At 38.8% G+C, this 22,689-nt stretch overlaps 2 protein-coding genes across 2 annotated transcripts; one reads left to right on the top strand and one right to left on the bottom strand.

Moving 5' to 3' along the window:
• Positions 1-7,019: 7,019 nt before the first annotated feature.
• On the top strand, positions 7,020-8,666 carry LOC125236454 (adenosine deaminase 2-like). Its single transcript, XM_048143265.1, has one exon. The coding sequence runs from the start codon at positions 7,147-7,149 to the stop codon at positions 8,638-8,640; it is 1,494 nt and encodes a 497-aa protein (XP_047999222.1). The 5' UTR covers positions 7,020-7,146; the 3' UTR covers positions 8,641-8,666.
• Positions 8,667-16,933: 8,267 nt separating this feature from the next.
• LOC125236412 (trafficking protein particle complex subunit 3) lies at positions 16,934-21,746 on the bottom strand. Its single transcript, XM_048143205.1, has 4 exons — positions 21,600-21,746; positions 21,316-21,521; positions 18,850-19,048; positions 16,934-17,787 (listed from the first exon to the last, which is right to left on the bottom strand). The coding sequence occupies exons 1-4, from the start codon at positions 21,636-21,638 to the stop codon at positions 17,701-17,703; spliced, it is 531 nt and encodes a 176-aa protein (XP_047999162.1). The 5' UTR covers positions 21,639-21,746; the 3' UTR covers positions 16,934-17,700.
• Positions 21,747-22,689: the final 943 nt, after the last annotated feature.

The following is a 22,689-nucleotide window of genomic DNA, read 5'->3' as shown; positions in this document are numbered from 1 at the left end:
TTTCTGATAGTACAGCCTGCAACATAGTATAATTACTATTATACACCGTGTTTTTTTGTTTTCCGAAATTGTGAATTCGAAAAATAGTACATTACATCAGAGGCCGGGAAAATGAGGATTTCCGGCCAAGTGGGTATATACGGATAGGGATACGAGGCCGGGAATCCGTTTTCACGCCGAGGCATGTATTGTGCTTTTCTCAAACATACAATGAAATAAAAAAAATGCTCTAAAGGACAATATTTTATAAAAAAAAGTTACTTTGCAGGCCTAGGCCTAAAAAATAATATGAAATCCCTTTACAGTCCTCTCGAGTTGTTGCGCCCAAAAAGCGATACTTCCCAGCCCATTTTAAGGAACGTAAAGACAATATTTCATTGCATGTTTGAGAAAAAATTTTTTTTCCATCATCATCATACATAACACAGATGTAGTGCAAAAAGATTTGCCTTCATATTGTTACGGAAACCTACGAACAGTCAGTCTCAGTACTAGATGTCTTGACATTGACTGAACTAGCATGACAAATACGAAGGTTTCCGGAAAAACACGAAGGAAACCCTTTTCGCACTACATCTGTAAATTAATTAATCAGTGTTAAGAATAACGTTCTAGTAAATTCTAGTTACCTAATGTCAAGTACTTGACGTCACATGTCATAATGAATAATACTAAGAAGTTATAAAGGCCGTACTACACTTATTGAACCTGCATTAAATTATTTTTATTTCATAACTCTATGCCAGTAAGAGTTAACACTAGTTTCTTAGAGAAATAAATTTTAATTCACCTAAACAACCTTCTCTTGGGAGTTAACGGAAATCAATAAAAACACGTTGAATTAAACATAATATTGACCTAAATACTTTGATATAAGAATGTTGATCCTATAGATTTATTTATTTATATAAGTACTAACTTTTGCCCGCGGCTTCGCTCGTGTTAGAAAGAGACAAAAATAGCCTATGTCACTCTCCATCCCTACAACGGTTACAGTAGGCACTCAAGTCAAAAAAAAACCGAATAGAAGTGGGTAACATACTTCGTTATCAAGCAATTTATTGATATGAAGTCTAAACATGTCATCTGAACTATCTGAAGTCTGACGTACATCAACTGACCTCCTGAGAATTTATCTATAGTTTATTATAGATGATAGCGACTACAGGGTGTTTCGTTTACTTACTTATTTCACTGGCTCAGCGACCCAAAAAGGATCTTGGCCTCCGACACAAGAGATCGCCACTCTGCCCTATCCTGCACCACTTCACGAAAGTTGGGTACCTATAGCTACCGAGTGCGGGCAGGTCTTTCAGGGCTTCCTCGCACCAGCGATATCTGGGACGCCCACGCAGACGTTTTCCACCCGAGTGTCCCACTATGCTCTCCTCACACCACGATCCTCTGCCATCCTTTCCAGATGGCCGAGCCAGCCTCGTTTAGGGACAATAATTTATGTTTTCGATGGACCTGAAATATCCCACGTCAGTCAACTTGGGTATTGAAAATTTCTATGATCTTAAAAACTGAATAGGACTATCAAAAAAAAAAAACATTCAGAACTGTCCCATGTATTTATGAATTACTTTTTATTTATCATTTACATTTTTAACCGTCGCCCAAATCTCAAATAAGGGGGTTCTCAATTCGTCTGTATTTTTTTGTTTTTTTTTTCCTGAGCGTTTTACCTTTTTAGGTTCGCAAAACGAATTAAAAAATTTAAGACGAGAAACTATATACCGTTACATACTGAAAAATACATGTGGGACGGAGTTTTGCATATGTATAGTTTAATGTCCATGTGCGGATGTCGTGGTTCGTATTTCGTGGTCTGTATTTTTTTTTGTTTTTTTTCCCTGAGCGTTTTACCTTTTTAGGTTCGCAAAACGAATTAAAAATTTAAGACGAGAAACTATACCGTTACATACTGAAAAATACATGTGGGACGGAGTTTTGCATATGTATAGTTTAATGTCCATGTGCGGATGTCGTGGTTCGTATTTTTCATTGCGAAAACTGACCATTTTTCTACTTGAATAAAAATAAAATAATAACCCTTAACAAACATTTTTAATAAATAAAAAAGGTAGCTAAAGCTACCTTTCTAAAGAACGAATCTTTTAAATTAAAAAGCAGCTAAGAAACCATGAAAAAGAAACTAAATCCGCGCCTTTGTACGTATACCTAAACGTTCGTCAAAACACTTAGTGGTGTAAATTACAGCCGCGGACCGCGCTCAAAAGGGTTCACTTTCAAAGCAAAGAAACTTAAAAAAAAAGAAATGCAAGAACTACGCCATGCTGATTTTATGCAAAGGGTTGGGGTACACAAGTGGTACTTCGTCGTACCGCCCCGCTGTAGGTATTCGTTAAAAAAAATATGGCTGCTCGGCGCGTCATGTGAATTTTGAGATGGATGTCACTTGCGCTTTAATCTTCTGATTACTGTGTGTAATAATGTCAAGTGCTTCTCTTGTCTGTGGATAGGTAGTTGTGCCTGCGTTAAGATGTAGGTATTAGAAGACTTATGGATAGGTACTACTTGTATGTATTTTGGGGTGCGTCCCACGAGATATAACGTTAATATATATAATTTCATGTTACTAACGTTCAGCAGCAATAATGAACGTTAGATATAACACCAACATCAATACTTTTGTAAGAAATAACGCTGAATTGCCATAATATTAGTTTCACATAACGTTTTTAGGGTTCCGTAGTCAACTAGGAACCCTTATAGTTTCGCCATGTCGTCTGTCCGTCCGTCCGTCCGTCCGTCCGCGGATAATCTCAGTAACCGTTAGCACTAGAAAGCTGAAATTTGGTACCAATATGTATATCAATCACGCCAACAAAGTGCAAAAATAAAAAATGGAAAAAAATGTTTTATTAGGGTACCCCCCCTACATGTAAAGTGGGGGCTGATATTTTTTTTCATTCCAACCCCAACGTGTGATATATTGTTGGATAGGTATTTAAAAATAAATTAGGGTTTACTAAGATCGTTTTTTGATAATATTAATATTTTCGGAAATAATCGCTCCTAAAGGAAAAAAAAGTGCGCCCCCCCCCCTCTAACTTTTGAACCATATGTTTAAAAAATATGAAAAAAATCACAAAAGTAGAACTTTATAAAGACTTTCTAGGAAAATTATTTTGAACTTGATAGGTTCAGTAGTTTTTGAGAAAAATACGAAAAACTACGGAACCCTACACTGAGCGTGGCCCGACACGCTCTTGGCCGGTTTTTAGTATAACGTTTACGTTACTTAATTTCAGTTTATATACCATACACAACGGATACCGTTCACCATGCATAACATTTCTTAATATAATATTTAAATTAGCTAATTTCAGTTTAGATACCATACACTAAGTATACCGTCCACCATAAATAACATTACTTAATATAACGATTATAATATTAGCTTAATATCAGTTTATACACCATACCGTTCTCCATATATAACATTTAACTGTTGCTAAGAAAGTAGGTTTAGGTTAGGTTAGAACTGCGACCCCCACACAAAACTGTTACTAAGAAAGTAGGTTTAGGTTAGGTTAGAACTGCGATCCCCAAACAAAACTGTTGCTAAGAAAGTAGGTTTAGGTTAGGTTAGAACTGCGACCCCCACATAAAACTGTTGCTAAGAAAGTATTTAGGAGGAGGTAGGGCATAGCGAATGATATTCCGCTTTGTGTGGTAGGGCACAGCACAGCGGATATCGTCTCGTTCGAATCTAGAGCAGAGCCCAACTGGGGTAGTACCTCCGCCTTACAGAAGACCGCAGCCAAATAGCACTAGACCCTACTCATAGTGTTGTGTTCCTGTCGGTGAGTAAGGTTGCCAGAGCTCAACGAGGGTGCGGTGTGCTGATGACGGGAGGACTTACGGAACTAACTTGTTCCGTTTATTGTCCTTTGAGTCGTCGGCAACCCGAACCCTCCTTGGAACTTGTACACTCCTTTTTGCTGTGTACTTAACACAGCAAAAGGGAATGTACAAGTTTCTAATGGGGTGGCAACGCGCATGTGACACTGTTTGAGTTGCAGGCGTCCATAGGTTACGGTGACCGCTTTACATCAGGCGGGCCGTATACTTGTTTGCCACCGACGTAGTATATAAAAAAAAAAAAGTAGGTTTAGGTTAGGTTAGAACTGCGACCCCCATACAAAACTGTTGCTAAGAGAGTAGGTTTAGGTTAGGTTAGAACTGCGACCCCCACACAAAACTGTTGCTAAGAAAGTAGGTTTAGGTTAGGTTAGAACTGCGACCCCCACACAAAACTGTTGCTAAGAAAGTTGGTTTAGGTTAGGTTAGAACTGCGACCCCACACAAAACTGTTGCTAAGAAAGTAGGTTTAGGTTAGGTTAGAACTGCGACCCCCATACAAAACTGTTGCTAAGAGAGTAGGTTTAGGTTAGGTTAGAACTGCGACCCCACACAAAACTGTTGCTAAGAAAGTAGGTTTAGGTTAGGTTAGAACTGCGACCCCACACAAAACTGTTGCTAAGAAAGTAGGTTTAGGTTAGGTTAGAACTGCGACCCCACACAAAACTGTTGCTAAGAAAGTAGGTTTAGGTTAGGTTAGAACTGCGACCCCCACACAAAACTGTTGCTAAGAAAGTAGGTTTAGGTTAGGTTAGAACTGCAACCCCCATACAAAACTGTTGCTAAGAGAGTAGGTTTAGGTTAGGTTAGAACTGCGACCCCCACACAAAACTGTTGCTAAGAAAGTAGGTTTAGGTTAGGATAGAACTGCGACCCGCACACAAAACTGTTGCTAAGAAAGTGGGTTAAGTTAGGTTATTATGCATTTAAAATCTTACACACAGAATGAACATTACGCCTTTTGATGTTAGATTAATTGAAAAATATATGTTATTAATATTGGGTATCCCAAACGTTATAAACATAGATCTTAGATATTATGAACATTACACCTTTTGATGTTAGAATAATTGATTAATATATCTTATAAACATTAGGTCTCCCTAACGTTATATACGTTAATCTTTATATACACTGATATTATAGAGAATAAACATTATCCACTTCGAAATTAGATTATTTGCTATTATCGATTTTGAGCATTATAACCAGTGAACGTTATGCTGAACAAGCTTATACAAAGTGAGCGTATATTTTATAAGTAATATACGATACGTTCTTATATCTCGTATTACTTACCCGTATTTTGAGTTGGCAAAAGATACGTAGATGCAGTGGTTGATACTGGTACGGTCACCACCTGATATATGGGGACGGGCAAAGTGCTCACAAATATCGGAACGAATCTATGACTAAAGCGTTAAAATGCGTGTTCAGGCAGGCAAGTATGGTCGCGCGATAAATGATAAAACATGCACCGATAGCATGGTCGCGCGATAAACGATAAAACATCGGGCCATCCCTATCTCACTTACAAATAGTGTAGTAGTAGTTTGTCTGCCAGGGGCCCGTTTCTCGAAAGGTACAAGCCTTGTATTACAAGTGTTTCCATGACAACCCATACGATTTGACAGTTCGCACACTTGTAATACAAGGCTTGTAAGTAGGTAGGTACCTTTCGAGAAGGCCCCCTATCGCACTATTTGTAAGTGCGATAGGGACATGCTATCGGTGCTGATATTTGTAATTCCCGTCACTTATACCTACACTTACCTCTGGCGTCAATGACGATTGCTATGCACTCATTTTCAGAGTATTATATTATAGTTAAGTACCTAGTTTGTTTTCCTAATAAACACCAATACTTATTACCTCTGTAACTCCTGTGGTTACTCGTAATAGAAGAGGTGTGTCATTCGGAGAAGTGTGTATGGTGCCGTAGCCGAATGGCATTTATGAGACGCGAAACGAAAACGAAACTCCGCGAAAGGTAGTCTGGCTCTGTCGCGCCAATACGCACGAGCGAGATATATATCTACGAGCGTTCGTTCCGTGAGCGTTTGTGCCATTCGGCTAAGCACCCTGCCCTGTAAACAATCATCAGTGTTTATTAGGAGTTCATAATTATATACGTTTCCCACTAATCGTGAGTAGGAAGTACGTAGCAAAAGTTGAACTCGCAAAAACACCTCTTAAAATGAGTAAAAAAAGCCAAACACACTTATCCCCGTATTGACTTAAACTAAAATAGTTGGGCTCGTTCTAGACTTGGAGTTTTGCATGGGTTTTTGATTATTTTGCGATAACAGAAAATGTGCTAGAAATGTAAACAACGCATATTTTTAGTTTGCAATTATTGTTTACTGGTGAGTCATGTTGCATGTACGGGGGTATACCTACTGAAATTTCTTACAATGCACCAGTTAGATAAGTATTATGCCGTAGTAAAACAAAACTTTCGTTATTAAAATTGAAATACACTTTGGTGCAAAATTGTCGCAATCGGCACCTCTATTTTTGGACATAAAAAGTTTGAAATGAGGATGAAACTTTAATTATTGCACGAGAACTCAATTCGATCAAAGGTTGACTGGAAGAGATCCCTTATAGGGATAAGTTCGCCTTTGTACACCATAACTATACTGTATTTCTATGTCCTAACTTGTCTTATGTACAATAAAGTGTTTACATACATACATACATAGAACTTTTTGCGGCGGGTTTTTTTTTATTTGTGTCTTAAAATAACAGGATGTTATCATTTAGACTCGGGTACAGTTAGCAGCAGAAGGTGAGATGTTTTAGTGACCAACGAGTATGTAGTAAGATAATAAGTGCATGTTTACATAAGGTTTACATGTGTAGGTATCCACGTAACATAACGATTGTTATTGTTAAACTGACTAAAAAAATATGTTTCCTATGTGAATCTTTCGGCAGGATGTATTTATTTAGTAAATAATGCTTACAATTCCATAAAATTGCACGTGAAATTAAATAATCATAGTGTAGTTATTGAATCACACAAAAAACGTACTAAAATCGTTTTCGCAAGTATACGTGTGTGATTGCGATCACCTTCGCATTGTCAACTTGACTAAGCATCAAATTATGTTATGACTAAGCAATATAAACTGAGAACACGCACGTATTTAATCGACAGCGGAACACAATGTTCGGTTATTGATACAAGGAGGGTCATTGTTCGTACGGAACTCAGTGACGATCCGTGCGCGCCGGTAGCGTGACCTCGCCATGCGGGCTCTCACTTTGATAATACTACTCGCTTATAAATACCCCACTGAATGTAGTGACCACATGAATAAACGAGCACAAATACTACAAGATGAATACAAACGCACGCTTGGAGGTAACATCAATCTCACAAAGCAAGAAACCAAAATAAACAACTGCCTGATGAAACACAAATGCGACGAGCTAGATTACGCGTTCGAACATCCTGAATACTTCAACTTTTCCCAACATTTCTTTAAGTACAAAGACGGAATAAGGAATTCGAATGTGTATAAAATCATCAAGGACATGCCTAAAGGCGCGGCGCTGCATTTACACGATGTAGGATTGCTTGGACCAGATTATTTGCTAAACATAACTTACACGGACGGTCTTTATGTTTGTTTTGATAACAATATGGTGTCGTTGAAGTTTTCAAATAAAGTACCGGATACTAAATGTAATTGGAAATTAATGCGGGATGCCAGAAAGATTTCTAACAATGTCAAGAAATTTGATGCTGAGCTACGGAGACACTTTACAATGGTAGTAGACGATCCAGCTCACGACTATCCTTGTATCAAAAACACTTGGAGTGCATTCATGGGTTATTTCAGCACAATATTCCCGATGCTATCCTACCGCCCTGTTTGGGAACAATACTTTTATGACGTACTAAAAACGTTCAGAGAAGACAACATCATGTATGTAGAAGTGAGAACCATACTACCGCCTTTATACGAGTTGGATGGAACGGTCTACGACCCTGTAGTCACCGCTAAAGCGTACAAGAAAATCGCAGATAGATTTGTGAAAAATTACCCAGATTTTATTGGTGCCAAAGTTATATACGCTCCGCCAAGAAATGTGGATACAAACGCCTTGGCGTTATACTTGCAAATCGCGAAAAGGGTCAAATCGGAGGTACAGGATTTCTTCGGTGGTTTCGATTTGGTCGGGCAAGAGGATTTAGGAAAACCATTGCTAGATTTCGTGCCGCAGTTGACAGCGGCCGCTGGGGAGTTGACGTATTTCTTTCACGCCGGGGAGACAGATTGGTATGGGACATCGACGGATGACAATCTTGTTGATGCTATTTTATTGGGAGCGAAGCGAATAGGGCACGCTTACGCTTTGCCTAAACACCCTGTGTTGATTGAGGAGGTACTGAAGCGTGACATAGGGTTGGAAGTGAACGTGATATCGAACGCTGTGTTATCTTTGGTGCAAGACGTTCGGAACCACCCTTTGGCTTCGTTCTTTGCTCATGGGTTCCCTGTGGTTATATCCAGTGATGACCCTGGGGCTTGGGAGGCGGATCCTCTGTCTGATGACTTTTATGTAGCCTTCATGGGAGTGGCTAGTAAGACGTCAGATTTAAGATTGTTAAAACAATTAGCTTTGAACTCTTTGAGGTATAGTGCGCTAAAGGGAGACGCTAAAACAAAAGCGATTGAAAAGTTTAACGCCAAATGGAAGGATTTTGTCAATAATTTTCAGTGTAGTTCGTATTAATTAAACAATATTTTTTTACATAGGTTCATATCTTTTTTTTTTTAACCTAATAAAACCATAGGTACAGTCAACCATTTTGAACCCTAGGCCACTGTAGAAGCTTTTCTCAGTAACCGTCAAGGTGACTTCTACAGCAAATAAAACATGGTGTCAATAAGACAGGGTCCTAGAGAGGCCTAGTTTTCAAAATGGTTGACCGTACCTATCCTTTTAATATAATATTTATTTTAAAATATAGAGGAAATGTGTTAGCACGAGACACGCAGATAATTTACCTACACCTTATGGAAACTACATAGTCGAGCGACAAGCAAAAATCATGTACTTAAGAAAGTACTACTATAAGTTCAGAGCCATTCAGAACTGAAATAGTATCAAAACAAAACACGATTAATTTATGCTTAATTTTGTTTTTTTTTTATTGTCTTGTAACTCGACGATATGCAAAAATATAATTAAATGTTAGGTAAGTTGCATAGTAATGTATTATTACCTACATTAATAATTTATCCGCGGACAATCGAACTATAAAAGTGCTTAGCGTTTTCCTGTTCTTGTGGTATTACATGTTGTTAGAAAAAAAAAATCGCGGCAACGTAAATAATACGATTTATAATTTGCGATTTTAAACGGCTTTGGTATTCTAGCTGTTACACACTGTCCAATCCTAAGTTAAATAAATCAATTTTGAATTTCGAAATTTAATAGAACAATTATTTAAAACATTACCTAATAAACCTACCTACAATGCGAAATTACCTAGATACTATCGAACCAACTGATAATGACCAACTATAAGCTCATTTTGCCAAACGGTCTTAAACGACCGGTCTGGCTCAGTCGGTAGTGCCTGCCTGCTATGCCGCGGTCCTGGGTTCAAATACTTCGAATCCCGGTAAGGGCATTTATTTGTGTGATGAGCACAGATATTTGTTCCTGAGTCATGGATGTTTTCTATGTATATAAGTATGTATTTATCTATTTAAGTATGTACATTGTCGCTTAGCACCCATAGTACAAGCTTTGCTTAGGTTGGGGCTAAGTTGATCTGTGTAAGATGTCCCCAATCTTTATCTTTATTTATTTATTTATTTCATTATTATAAAAAATTCGCTTGCAGATAGGGTTTCCTTGGTGACGAACGTGTTATCATTTTATTAGACACTGTCATGTGTGTAGTGACATACTTCAGTTAGTATTTAAAACAAGTGTTTTATAAGCGATAGACCTTACAGGTTTAAAGACTCAAACGAATTATCTGCCAAGTGGGTCATAAATCAGTTGGTTCGATAGTACATTTAAATAGTGACGCAGCCCTGGCCCGGCGTTGGACCGCGTACATGGCCTCACTCGACTCTAACTATGAGGGCCTTCAACCACGTGCGTCGGGCTTCGCCAAACTCTATGTATGAGGGCGCCTTGGGCGCCCGGCCTTCAACCGAGTGCGTCGGGCTTCGCCAAACTCTATGTATGAGGGCGCCTTGGGCGCCCGGCCTTCAACCGAGTGCGTCGGGCTTCGCCAAACTCTATGTATGAGGGCGCCTTGGGCGCCCGGCCTTCAACCGAGTGCGTCGGGCTTCGCCAAACTCTATGTATGAGGGCGCCTTGGGCGCCCGGCCTTCAACCGAGTGCGTCGGGCTTCGCCAAACTCTATGTATGAGGGCGCCTTGGGCGCCCGGCCTTCAACCGAGTGCGTCGGGCTTCGCCCGACTCTATGTATGATGGTGCCTTGGGCGCCCGGCCTTCAACCGAGTGCGTCGGGCTTCGCCCGACTCTATGTATGATGGTGCCTTGGGCGCCCGGCCTTCAACCGAGTGCGTCGGGCTTCGCCCGACTATGTATGATGGTGCCTTGGGCGCCCGGCCTTCAACCGAGTGCGTCGGGCTTCGCCCGACTCTATGTATGATGGTGCCTTGGGCGCCCGGCCTTCAACCGAGTGCGTCGGGCTTCGCCCGACACTATGTATGATGGTGCCTTGGGCGCCCGGCCTTCAACCGAGTGCGTCGGGCTTCGCCCGACTCTATGTATGAGGGTGCCTTGGGCGCCCGGCCTTCAACCGAGTGCGTTAAATAATTTAACTATTTTCGTATACGCAGGTGGCGGTCCGTAAAAGAAATTGTAAACGTCACAGATGTCTTACCTATGTAGGTAGCTACGTTTTGGTCCTAACTACATGTATTATGTAACCGTTTGAGAGTCTTTGACTTTCTCCATACAATGAATGTCATAATCCGTTACATTTACGCTATCGAGTAACCTATTAAAAACTCATAGTAGGTACTCACTACAGGTGCATGTTATGAAAAAACCCGTCCATATTTTTGAAATCTTTGAATAAAACATTTTGATACTTGCCTATTGGACTAAATCGATTAGGTATATAAGGAAATGAAATATATGGAATAATAATAATGACTCAACGGCCGATACGGCCACGGCGACTGCTTTCAATTCCGTTGCTGTCTCAGGTGTGCTCGCCAATGGCTGACGTAGCCGATCTTGTTGGCAAATGTTCGTGGACACTGCGGACACGTGAGCACACCATTAATATAGGTATATTGTATTGCCGCAGGTATGTATGGAATGGCAGGTCTGTATTGTATGGAATATAGGCGCAGTGAAACATAGTCTCCATATCTATCCATCAGACATAAAACAGATGCATCACAATGAGTTCGTTAGCGAGGGCACTCTTGCAGAGGGCTCTAGAACCTCGCAGTAATCCCAGCAGGCCTAGCCAAAGTGACAGTCGTTGTCGGTACCACAGTATATGGTTCCGATTTCCGCACTTAGCTTCATAGAGGCCATTGTGCGTTACCACAGTATAATAGAGTACTATCGTACAGTATGGCCACACCCGCTCCCCGCTAAAAGTGCCCACCCGCTCTCGGTCACCTCACAGTTACCGCCTGTCAAGAACGCGACCAGTCGACCTGTCTTATCTCACTCATACAGGCATGGTACGCGTTTATCTACACGAGCTTAGACTGTGTGCGTATGAACGCGCCTCCTTCATATATTTGATCGCGATTGTCCGAGGTGTGACTCTGGCTCTGCCGCGCCACTAGCCGGCCTAGCCGAAATGACAATCGTTGACAAGCCTGCTGGCTCTGTCGCGCCAATGCGCAAGAGCGATATACATAGATAGCTATGATAACGATAGTAAGCGTTTGTGCATTTTGCTTCGTGCCCAGCCGGCGTAGCCGAATGGCAAATTGGCAATCTTCGACGCCGGACGCCGACAGAAATGCAGTCTCACTCTGTCGCGCCAATACGTAAAAGCGATAGACGTAGCTAGCTGCGGTAACGATATGCGGTAAAAGAGCGATAGGGATAGCTATACCTCGTTTTTTTTTAGAATTAGAAATTTGGTAAACAAAGAAGCAGTCGTCGTCAACCTATCTTCTTAGGACAAATATTAGATGTTAAGAATTTTAACCAGAACAAAACATAACAGGTCAATATTAGTTATTTTTAAATTGCACCCGTAGGTATATTAACCGCATCATTTGATTATTTGGTAAGGAAAATTAGAGTGATTATTTATTTATTTATATACTTATTCGAGAAACTAACTTTCAGTGGACTACGTGACGGTGTTTTACAACCAACTTGGGCCTGTCTCTGGTTGATCCTAATCACAGTCGAATGCCACCAAACAGCACAAAATAGAATATCTAAATATATAAAAGAAGAAGCTGACTGACTGACTGACTGACTGACTGACTGACAGACATATCAACGCACAGCCGAAACCGCTGGTCCTAGAGATTTCAAATTTGGCACGTAGGTTCCTAATATAGTGTAGAGGAGCACTAAGAAAGGATTTTCCAAAATTCACCTCCTAAGGGGGTCAAATGGGGGTTCAAAGTTTGTATGGGGAAACAAGATTAGTTTGACTATTTTATTCGAAACTTCACAGGAAGATTCTTTAAGACATATGACTGAATACGTGTTTCAGGTTTTTTGAAAATGTAACCCCTAAAAGGGTGAAAAGGGGGTGATAAAGTCAAAAAATCAATATGGGTATCGTTTTTATGGTTTATCGGGTCGCTGATCACGATAAATACAACGTTTTTACAATCTAACGAGGCGGAAGTGAAATACCGTCTCCCCTGTTGTAGTGCAATGGGGTTTAAATATCAAAAAATATATAAAAGAAGAAACTGACTGACTGAATAACTGACATAATATATCAACACACAGCCGAAACCGCTGGTCCTAGAGATTTCAAATTTAGCACATCGGTTCCTTATATGGCGTAGAGGAGCACTAAGAAAGGATTTTTCAAAATTCTCCTCTTAAAAGGGTGAAATGGGGGTTCAAAGTTTGTATGGGGAAACAACATTAGTTTGACTATTTTATTCGAAACTTCACAAGAGGATTCCTAAAGACATATGACTAAATACGTGTTTCAGGTTTTTGAAAATTTGACCCCTAAAGGGGTGCAAAAGGGGGTAAGTCAAAATCACACATGGGTATCGTTTTTATGGTTTATCGGGTCGCTGATCACGATAAATACAACGATTTTAAAATCTAATGAGGTGGAAAATAAATTTTCTCCCCTGTTGTTGTGCAATGGGGTTAAAATATCCAAAATAGCCATAAGTATAGGTTTAGTATTTATCTTTACTTCTGGTTCAAGAGATTTCAAATTGACACGGAAGTTCCTTAGAGGAGCACTAAGAAAAGATTATTCAAAGTTCACCTCCTAGCATGATAATTTGACAGGGACAGGGACAGGAACGGGATAGGGATAGGGATAGGGATAGGGATAGGGATAGGGACGGAGACGGACGGGACGGGGACGGGGACGGGGACGGGGACAAGGATAGAGATAGGGACGGGGATAAGAATAGGGATAGGGGTCGGAATAATCGGTCGGCAATCGATATCTAGGCAGTGTAAAATGCAGGTGGCTCAGTGGGAAGGGATTAGTATGTAAGTAGGCATCGGTGAGTATCCTGCATCCGTAATAACTTTTACATTCAATGTGCTCTAAGAGGATCGTTGTTTGCTTGCCTTTTATATGTTTACGTTTGCAATTAGTATAAGCAAAATGGAAAAAATTGTAAGCGATAATGCAAGGAAGTATTTTTTACCTTACCGACCATATCGTCGAGATATACTGGCTATGTGGGTTGTATGAAGTTTCCCCACTATAAATATTCATATAGGTAAAATACATACATATTCGTACCTACTACCTACGCTGTGGTCGCTGTGTAACAATTCTACAATCATTGCAAGAATTTCTTTTAAAACAATAGTAATATGTGTAAGGTGCAGTCAGCCAAAAAAGTGGTTTACCACTTTTCGATCAATAGCGTCGAACCTACCTACAAAGAAACCTACGGATCCAAATGAAAATCTTATTTTTTGTAAACGTTTCAATAAGAATACTTTTATTACGCGGGCGAAGCCGCGGGTAAAAGCTAGTTAATAATAAAGTAGTAAAATAAGTGCTCGTATCATAAAATTCTATGCGTTAGTATAAAAAATAACGTAATTAATATGTATATATAAATAAATACCATTGATAACATAGACAGCTCATAAAATGAACCGATAGTTCCAAATGTCTGCTTCTTTAGGTTTTTTAATATGCAACCTTTCCAGAACTAAATTAGGAAATTTTAAATAATACAGATTAAAACAAATACTTTCAAATTAAATGTATAATTGTAAGTATTATTTAGATATTATACATATTAAACTCACTTTTATAATTTTAGTGTAGAAAACAATAGAGTATTTTATTAAAATGTCTGTTTATGATACTGACAGTTGTGGCAAAAATGTCTCATATAAAAGACCCCATGCTTCGTGCTTTTACGTTCTCTCTAATGCTAAAAATATGAGGTATAGCTGCGATACGCTAAGCGTAAGCGATTGTGAGTATTGTGACGTTGGCTAGGTAAGCCCTGCAGTGACAAGTAGTCGTACTTATTATACTTCACTTGACGAGTTTTACTGTACTGTCTGAAGTTCGCTAACTTCAGACAGTACAGTAAAACTTACCGCTGTACATAGGGATTGAAATGGGCCACTGAAGACTGTATTGCCCTGACAAGTATCAAGATGGGGTAAATAGTAAGAATCCGCTTAAGTGCGTGTTCATTATTATCCGGTCCGATATCCCATACATTACAGGCGCCATCTTGGATTTTTTCTATTGAAATCCTTCCATCCGATATCGGATCGGATAATATGAAAACGGACTAAGGGTGAAGTCACACCTATCAGCATCGAGCCGCATTTTGTGTATGAGAAATTGCTAGTTAGTATGAAGATGTTTACGCATCGGAAAGATGAAAGCATGCGTACGCATTTTCATACTAAAGAGCGATTTCTCATACACAAAATGTGACTAAATAATAAATAAATAAGGTGCTGTGAGTTCAGGGTACCTTTTGAATTATAAAATGTATCTATATATAGTCCTCCTCAAAGACTTCGGCGACGGTGACCTCAGCAACTATGGATTAAGTCTTTTATGGGTTCTAATATGGCTGGCCAGGCCTAAGACTCTTTGGCAATTGCTACAATAGAGTTGGCCAGAGGTTTTTTTTTAGTATTTAGTAGGTAGACGTTTGACCACGATCATACCTGATGGTAAGTGATGATGCGGTCTAAGGTGGAGCACGCTTACCTATGAGATACCTATTTACTCTCGCTTTAAAGAGACTTCGATTGTACTCATGCGGAAACACAGACTCAGGCAGGGCATTCCACTCTTTGGCGGTTCGCAAAAGAAATGTTGAAGCGAAACGCTTAGTGCGTATTTTTGGAATACTAACCGAGAAGCGATGCCGCATTGCCGATTGTCAGGTGGTCCTATTGTGAAATATTGTATGTATACATAGGAGGGCTTCGGTCTGTCTTTGCGGATTATAAAATTGATAGAAAGTGGGGAATTAAGATAAAGAGAAAGAAATTCGGCATCACCTTAGTGGTTTTCACAACTCGTTTTAATATTTTTGGTGAACGACCGAGCGCTTGAAATTGAAAATTAGGCCTCCAGATTATTCTCACAGTTTTTAAGCATGAAAAAGCAAGAAAGAGAGAGAATATTTAAAAAAATATGTAAGTTACATACAAGATGGCGACTTAAAGCATGTGAAAAGCACCTGCGTAGGTTTGAAAAGTGATGCAAAATTAAATATACTGCCTTATAAATATTGCGTATATTTTATTCTCATTTAAAACTAGCATTTTAACTTATATACAGAATATATGTAAACATTTATTTACTACACTCACTTTACTATTAATTAGCCGGGTCCACACAGAGCAAGGCAGGTCACGAGGCAATGTGCTCACGCTGCAAAACAGCCAATATAGGCCTGCCTCAGCCGAGGCATATTGCTCAACCGAGCATAACGCACGCATTTACCCGGCCGAGGCATGTCTACAAAGCACGTTTGCCGCGCGAGGAAATTGCCTCGCGACGTGCCTCGCTCTGTATGGACTGGGATTATGAATGACAGATATTTTTGAGATAGCTTTTTATATGAAAAAAAAAACATTTAAAGTTTTTTACTTGTTTTACCCATCTCAAAGGTCCATAATATTTATTCATGTAACATTAGTTTAATGTTCTAACAATCTTTAAACAGTTTAAGTTTAGGACTTTTATTATGATAAATAACAGAATAACCTTCATGTTCCTATGTTTGCATTTTAATTAATAAAAAAAAAACCGGCCAAGTGCGAGTCGGGCTCGCGCACAAAGGGTTCCGTAGCAGCAAATATTTAACCAAAATTACAGTTAAATCAACCTATCTCAAAAACTATAAGAGATACTTTGATCAAACCAAAAATCGTTGAAAGAGTTAATTAGCATGCATCACCTCTATTTTTTTTAGAATTTTATACCCCGTAGTTATAAAAATAGAGGGGGGGGGACATACTTTTTACGACTTTGAGAGCTGATATCTCAAAAACCGTTCACTTTAAGAAAAATGTTTTTTAGAAAACTTTATATCATTTTAAAAGACCTTTCCATTGATACCCCACACGGGTATGTACATCGAAAAAAAAATTTTCATCCCTCAGTTACATGTATGGGGGGCCCCACCCCCAATTCTTTTTTTTACTATTTAGTGTCATAATTTTGTAGCGGTTCATACAACACATATTCCCATCAAATTTCATCACTGTAGTACTTATAGTTTCCGAGTAAATCGGCTGTGACAGACGGACAGACGGACAGACGGACAGACGGACAGACGGACATGACGAAACTATAAGGGTTCCGTTTTTGCCATTTTGGCTACGGAACCCTAAAAACCTTATTCATAAACGCACTCTAAAGTTACAAAGCCGATAAAGTTCGTTTGTCACTTTCTATCACACCACACACCATACGTCGAAAAGGGACAAACGAACTTTATCGGCTTTAGTCTTTAGGGCCGACGTACGAACGGCGTGAAGTTCCCGTACAAGCTTGTTTGTAGTAGTTGGGTTACGGTACGTGTGCCCTTATTTTTTACGTTTCCAGCGCCAGCTACTCGTCAGTAGATGGCGTGAAAAGTTGTTTGGTACAGCGACATCTAGATTATTTTTACGGAACTTGCTGCTAGTTTTAGTTATTTAACACAGACCTAGATGGCGTTTTTTGTTTGTCCATGCCCATATTCAAGTTTTTTGGTATTTGATGAGGGCGAATTTGGTCACACAATCGATTTTTTTCTAGTTTATGATTGGTTCACTAGACAATCGTGATACCTAAATAAATCGTTTGCCATGGATCCGTTGGTTCCTTACTGAGAAGTGTATATTGAATCCATGGAAATTGTTCCTTGACAAGTTTAAGTTACATGGAGGAATGAAAACTGAAACTTGAATAGCTCTGTTACCAGATATTAGGATTGCCCCATGAGTGACTTTAACCCTTTATAAGATATAATTCCGAGTGTAAAAAATTATGTGAAGTAGAATGTTACCATTTTGAAATAAATCCGGAGTGTGAATTATAATAAAACCATGTACAGGTTTAACTTAGCCATCTAAGTAATCTAGATAATATAATAAAATAAAACAACTAACAGTCCATGTTTAGTCCTCTCCGGCAGGCACAGCGTCTTCTAGCCTTTTGATGTATTTGACTCGGAGCTCAGTTACTGGGTCACCTTTTAGTTGATCCTGTAATGTTATTAGCTTCAATTAGTGTTTTTGAATTTATATATAGGGATGGGATGGGTTGTCAAGGATGTAAGCAAATCTGTCAGTCTGAGGAATGCTTGAATTATTTTTGGATTTTTGTTATAAAAACGATTTTGTAATCTGACAAGAACTTAAGAGTTTTGAATGATTCACGGTTATTTTCATTACACTTATATTGCTGGATTTGCTGGGATATAGACCGTGATTACCTTTTTGGATTTTTGTCGAGCTCCCGATATTTCGACGCAGTTGCATGCATCATTAGGGCAATTCCACGTAACTGTAATGTAAGTGACCACTTCATTGCATGTTTTTTTATTTATGATGCAAATTGAAGTCTTAATTTATCTCTAGATAAGCCTACTTTTAATCCTTAGATATATTGATATTTAAATTAGCACCATGAATAAAAAAACATGCAAATAATTGGTCACTTACATTACTCTGTTACATGGAATTACCCATTATCACGGAAAACAACTTACATAAATATTCTCCTAAAATTTATTAACAGCTTTACAAACAAATCCATTTTAATTTGCCACAGGTACATTACACCTGCCAGCAGGCCTAGCACATGATGGCCGCGGGAGTATGTCGCCGCGAGATAGACTACCTGTCCTTATGTCATTAATACAATTAGACAAAGACGTGTCATCTATCTCGCGGCGACATACTCCCGCGGCCATCATGTGCTAGGCCTACAGGAGTGTGGTTATGTTAACCACACATAATATTATAAACTGAAATAGATACCATACACTAAAGAAAAACTGGTGGTGAAGCCGGGAATCGAACTCGGGTCTCCAGTTATCGCGGTTGACTTACTGATCTATTCCAATTTATATATAGTAGTGTTACTACTAAAAAAAGAAAATAAAATATTAAATATTAGAATAATTTCATTTGTTCCCTACGTCCACACATATATTAGTTTACACAGCCATGAAAAATCCTGTAGCCCTTGCTTGCATTGCTTGTATGTCTTCATAGACTGACAATGCTGTAAATCCTAATAATAATGACGGTTTATAATTTTACCTGAACAAACCAACACTGAACTTCCAGCTGCACCATTTGCAACGCACCCCGGATAGCCCCCGGTATCAGCATGCAGTACTTCAGCCCATTGTTGGGCATCTCCACCCACTCGCTCAACGGGCACTGGTCCCAGACGAGCGAGAACTCGTCTCCGGAACTACTCCAGCTGGTTACGGTGGGCTGCATGTTTAGGTATAACCTGGAATATTGAAAAATGGTTTATTATAAACATTTCGAAAATATCCATACTAATTCATACTATATATTCATACTAATATTATAAATGGGAAAGTGTGTGTGTCTGTTTGTTTGACCGTCTTTCACGGCAAAACGGAGCAACAAATTGAAGTGATTTTTTAGGTGGAGATTGGTGAAGGGATGGAGAGTGACATAGGCTACTTTATGTCTCTTTCTAACCCCCACACTTCCCTAAAATGGGGGGTGGAAGTTAGTATGGAACATTCCGCAATTTTCGAATTTAACGCGAGCAAAGCCACGGGCAAAAACTAGTACTACCATAATTTTACACAAATGATTAAAACATGATAAAAGCCAACTGTTATTTTTCTTTACAATGGTAATTTGTCTTTTGATGAACAGTCAAGTGTAAAAATATGGGTGCGTACAACTTATCAAAAATATGTCCCATAGCACTTTATGTCGGCGGAATAAGGTCTCGGTACATATTTTTGAGCGGATTTTTTGATTTTATCCGCTCAAAAATATGTACCGAGACCTTATTCCGCCGACATAAAGTGCTGTGGGACATATTTTTGATAAGTTGTACGCACCCATATTTTTACACTTGACTGAACAAGCCATAACAACTAATTTTGTAGTAAACTCTAGAGATCAATAGCACAAGTAGGAGTTTTTGGGCTGTAAAAATATCTGTTGAGGGTATTGTAAGATATTCTTAATTTAGCTTTCTAAAAGAAAATAAGGTAGGAAAATCATTCCAGAATATCTCACAACTCACAGAGCAAACCCCTATTCTCAAAATTTCAATCACTAATAAATAAATTTCTCAACTAGGTTTATTTATTTATATATTTATTAAAAAAACCGGCCAAGAGCGTGTCGGGCCACGCTCAGTGTAGGGTTCCGTAGTTTTCCGTATTTTTCTCAAAAACTACTGAACCTATCAAGTTCAAAATAATTTTCCTAGAAAGTCTTTATAAAGTTCTACTTTTGTGATTTTTTTCATATTTTTTAAACATATGGTTCAAAAGTTAGAGGGGGGGGGGGGACGCACTTTTTTTCCTTTAGGAGCGATTATTTCCGAAAATATTAGTATTATCAAAAAACGATCTTAGTAAACCCTTATTCATTTTTAAATACCTATCTAACAATATATCACACGTTAGGGTTGAAATGAAAAAAAAAAATCAGCCCCCACTTTACATGTAGGGGGGCTACCCTAATAAAACATTTTTTTCCATTTTTTATTTTTGCACTTTGTTGGCGTGATTGATATACATATTGGTACCAAATTTCAGCTTTCTAGTGCTTACAGTTACTGAGATTATCCGCGGACGGACGGACGGACAGACAGACATGGCGAAACTATAAGGGTTCCTAGTTGACTACGGAACCCTAAAAAACAAGAAGCACAACATAATGGCAGCTACACAAAACTTAGTTAGTTTGACTGTGGAGTAGTTTCAGTCTCTTTTTATACATTGTTTAGTAAAAATACACCAATTAAAATATAACTTCTAAGTTACTTATCCGTTAAAAAAGTGGTCTAAAACAATAATGTACTGGTTCTCTAAATACAAAAAGAGGAAACGTGGCAGGCCAAGAAGATGGGAAGATGAGATAAAGCGTGCAGCAGGAAGTTCCTGGACTACAATAACAAAAGACAGAGACAAATGGAAGGAGTTAGGGGAGGCCTTTGCCTACAAAAGGCATACAGACAAAAATTAGGAAATATAATATATATGTGTGTTAACAACAAAATGAAATGTAACAAAAAGTCTGAATAAAGGCTATTTTATTTATTTATTATTATTAAGTTACTTATGCTAAGACTTAGTTGTAGTACAAGCTGCACAAATATATTGCTTATAAAGTATCCAGGTTTACCTAGTAGATTTATCCTCCTGTTGGTAGGTTCAAAAATTTGCAGCCTCAATTTTAACTCTGTCAAATCGACGAAGAATCATATATGTATAGGATGTTTGGAGAGCACTGTTCGGAAATAAAACAAGCATTGCTTTTAGCTGGAAACCGCAAAATGCAAGCCGTGGCTCCGGGCGCCCAGTTCACTCATGGAAGCAGTCAGTCGAAAAATGAGCTACGAGCGGCTAGTTTGAGCTGGAGCGAGGCCACGATAGTCGCTGAAGATAGGAAGGCGTGCTGGTGAAGGCCCTTTGCACCTCTGGGGTGCCTTAGGAGTACAACAACAATATGTATAGGATGTGAGTTGTCAGGAAAACCATAATTATGACGGGGTTATATTACCTAAACGCCTGCTGGATTTTATCTGCAGTCTCCCTCATTTCCAGACAGCGGGTCGACGTAGTTCGGGCCAAGAAGTCCTCAATAAGACGAACGCCCATGTTGTACCCGATTCTCTCCAGCTGCTTGTTCACATCATCCGTATTATCAATCTCCTTCAACATCTGTGACACTAGTGCGCCGTATGTGAGTGTCAATAGCTCTGAATTCTGCAAAATTAAACAAAAATATTAATGTTTGTAAGCCACGACAACGGTATGAGGAACGCCGCTGATTGTAGTACTTACAACTTTCTTGGCGTCGAGTCTAGAGGTCTGGCGAGACATTTCTAATACTGCTTTAGTATTTTAATTGAGATAAACTAATATTCGTAGTCGAATATACGTTCTAAATATTTTGATTTTATTTAAAATGGTGATTCTAAATCTGTGATCTTTACCGCCCCAATGTCAAACTATCTATCAATAGCGTCAGTGTCAATTTAGGTAATTGTAGTGTTACCAGATCCAAATAATTTGTTACATTACCGCGTTTAAAAATAGTGCTCGAACAGCGTTATGAGAATGCGTCTGGCAACACCTATACAGTGTTGCCGAAAAATAAATTTTGCCTGTTTTTAGCAGTAAATGCTGACTGTCTCATAAAGGTACATTTTTGACTTGACATAAGTTGACATCTTATTGCAAAATGAATGTGGGATGACACTATTAAATTATATTGTTTATCAGCATCCAACTGTACATCATAATAAATGGTCACCATTACAAATGTAACTCGGTTACGGCCATCGGGAATTTGTAAACTTTTCAGGATATTTTTTTTATACCACGTCGGTGGCAAGCAGGTATACGGCCCGCCTGATAGAAAGTGGTCACCACAAGCTTTGGATGTCTGCAACTCAAGGAATATCACATACGCGTTGCCGACCCATTAGAAACTTGTACACTCTTTTACTGGTGAAAAAGATTATAAGTAGAATACGATCTTTAATTTGTTGGAGGTTAAAGATAGATAGTAAATTACAATGAAAAGATGAAGAATAAGAAGAAGATAATGAAGAATATAAGAAGAGAATAAGAAAAGAAGAAGATATCAGGGCCCATGCTTTTCTTGCCGATGACATTAATTTGACGACACGACACGCTGCATAATTTTGTGGCAATTATTAATCATAAGTCGTTAATCATTTTAACCACTCGGTACCAGATAGTCCCTTGAAAAATTTGGAGCAATTGAATTCACTTACAAATTACTTCAAAAGAAAACTATTTACCAACACGTAGAATAATGAATACCTACTTGTCTTGATACGTGAAACTTCTACTGACAATTTGAATGTGTAGTACTTTGGTGAATTTAATGTATATTTTTGAGATT

The sequence above is a fragment of the Leguminivora glycinivorella genome, chromosome 19 (genome assembly GCF_023078275.1).
Source record: "Leguminivora glycinivorella isolate SPB_JAAS2020 chromosome 19, LegGlyc_1.1, whole genome shotgun sequence".
In the NCBI taxonomy this organism is placed as follows: domain Eukaryota; kingdom Metazoa; phylum Arthropoda; class Insecta; order Lepidoptera; family Tortricidae; genus Leguminivora; species Leguminivora glycinivorella.
Note: the sequence above shows the minus strand (reverse complement) of the source record. Positions and strands in the feature narration are given on the sequence as shown.

What these genes read in the sequence shown, in the direction of transcription:
- LOC125236454 (XM_048143265.1), top strand. Translation starts at nt 7,147, where the DNA reads ATGCGGGCTCTCACTTTGATAATACTACTCGCTTATAAATACCCCACT.
- LOC125236412 (XM_048143205.1), bottom strand. Translation starts at nt 21,638, where the DNA reads ATGTCTCGCCAGACCTCTAGACTCGACGCCAAGAAAGTT. An exon ending in GACTCGACGCCAAGAAAGTT is followed by an intron (nt 21,522 to 21,599) that starts GTAAGTACTACA and finishes TTAATTTTGCAG; the next exon opens with AATTCAGAGCTATTGACACT. An exon ending in TTCAGTGTTGGTTTGTTCAG is followed by an intron (nt 17,788 to 18,849) that starts GTAAAATTATAA and finishes ATAACATTACAG; the next exon opens with GATCAACTAAAAGGTGACCC.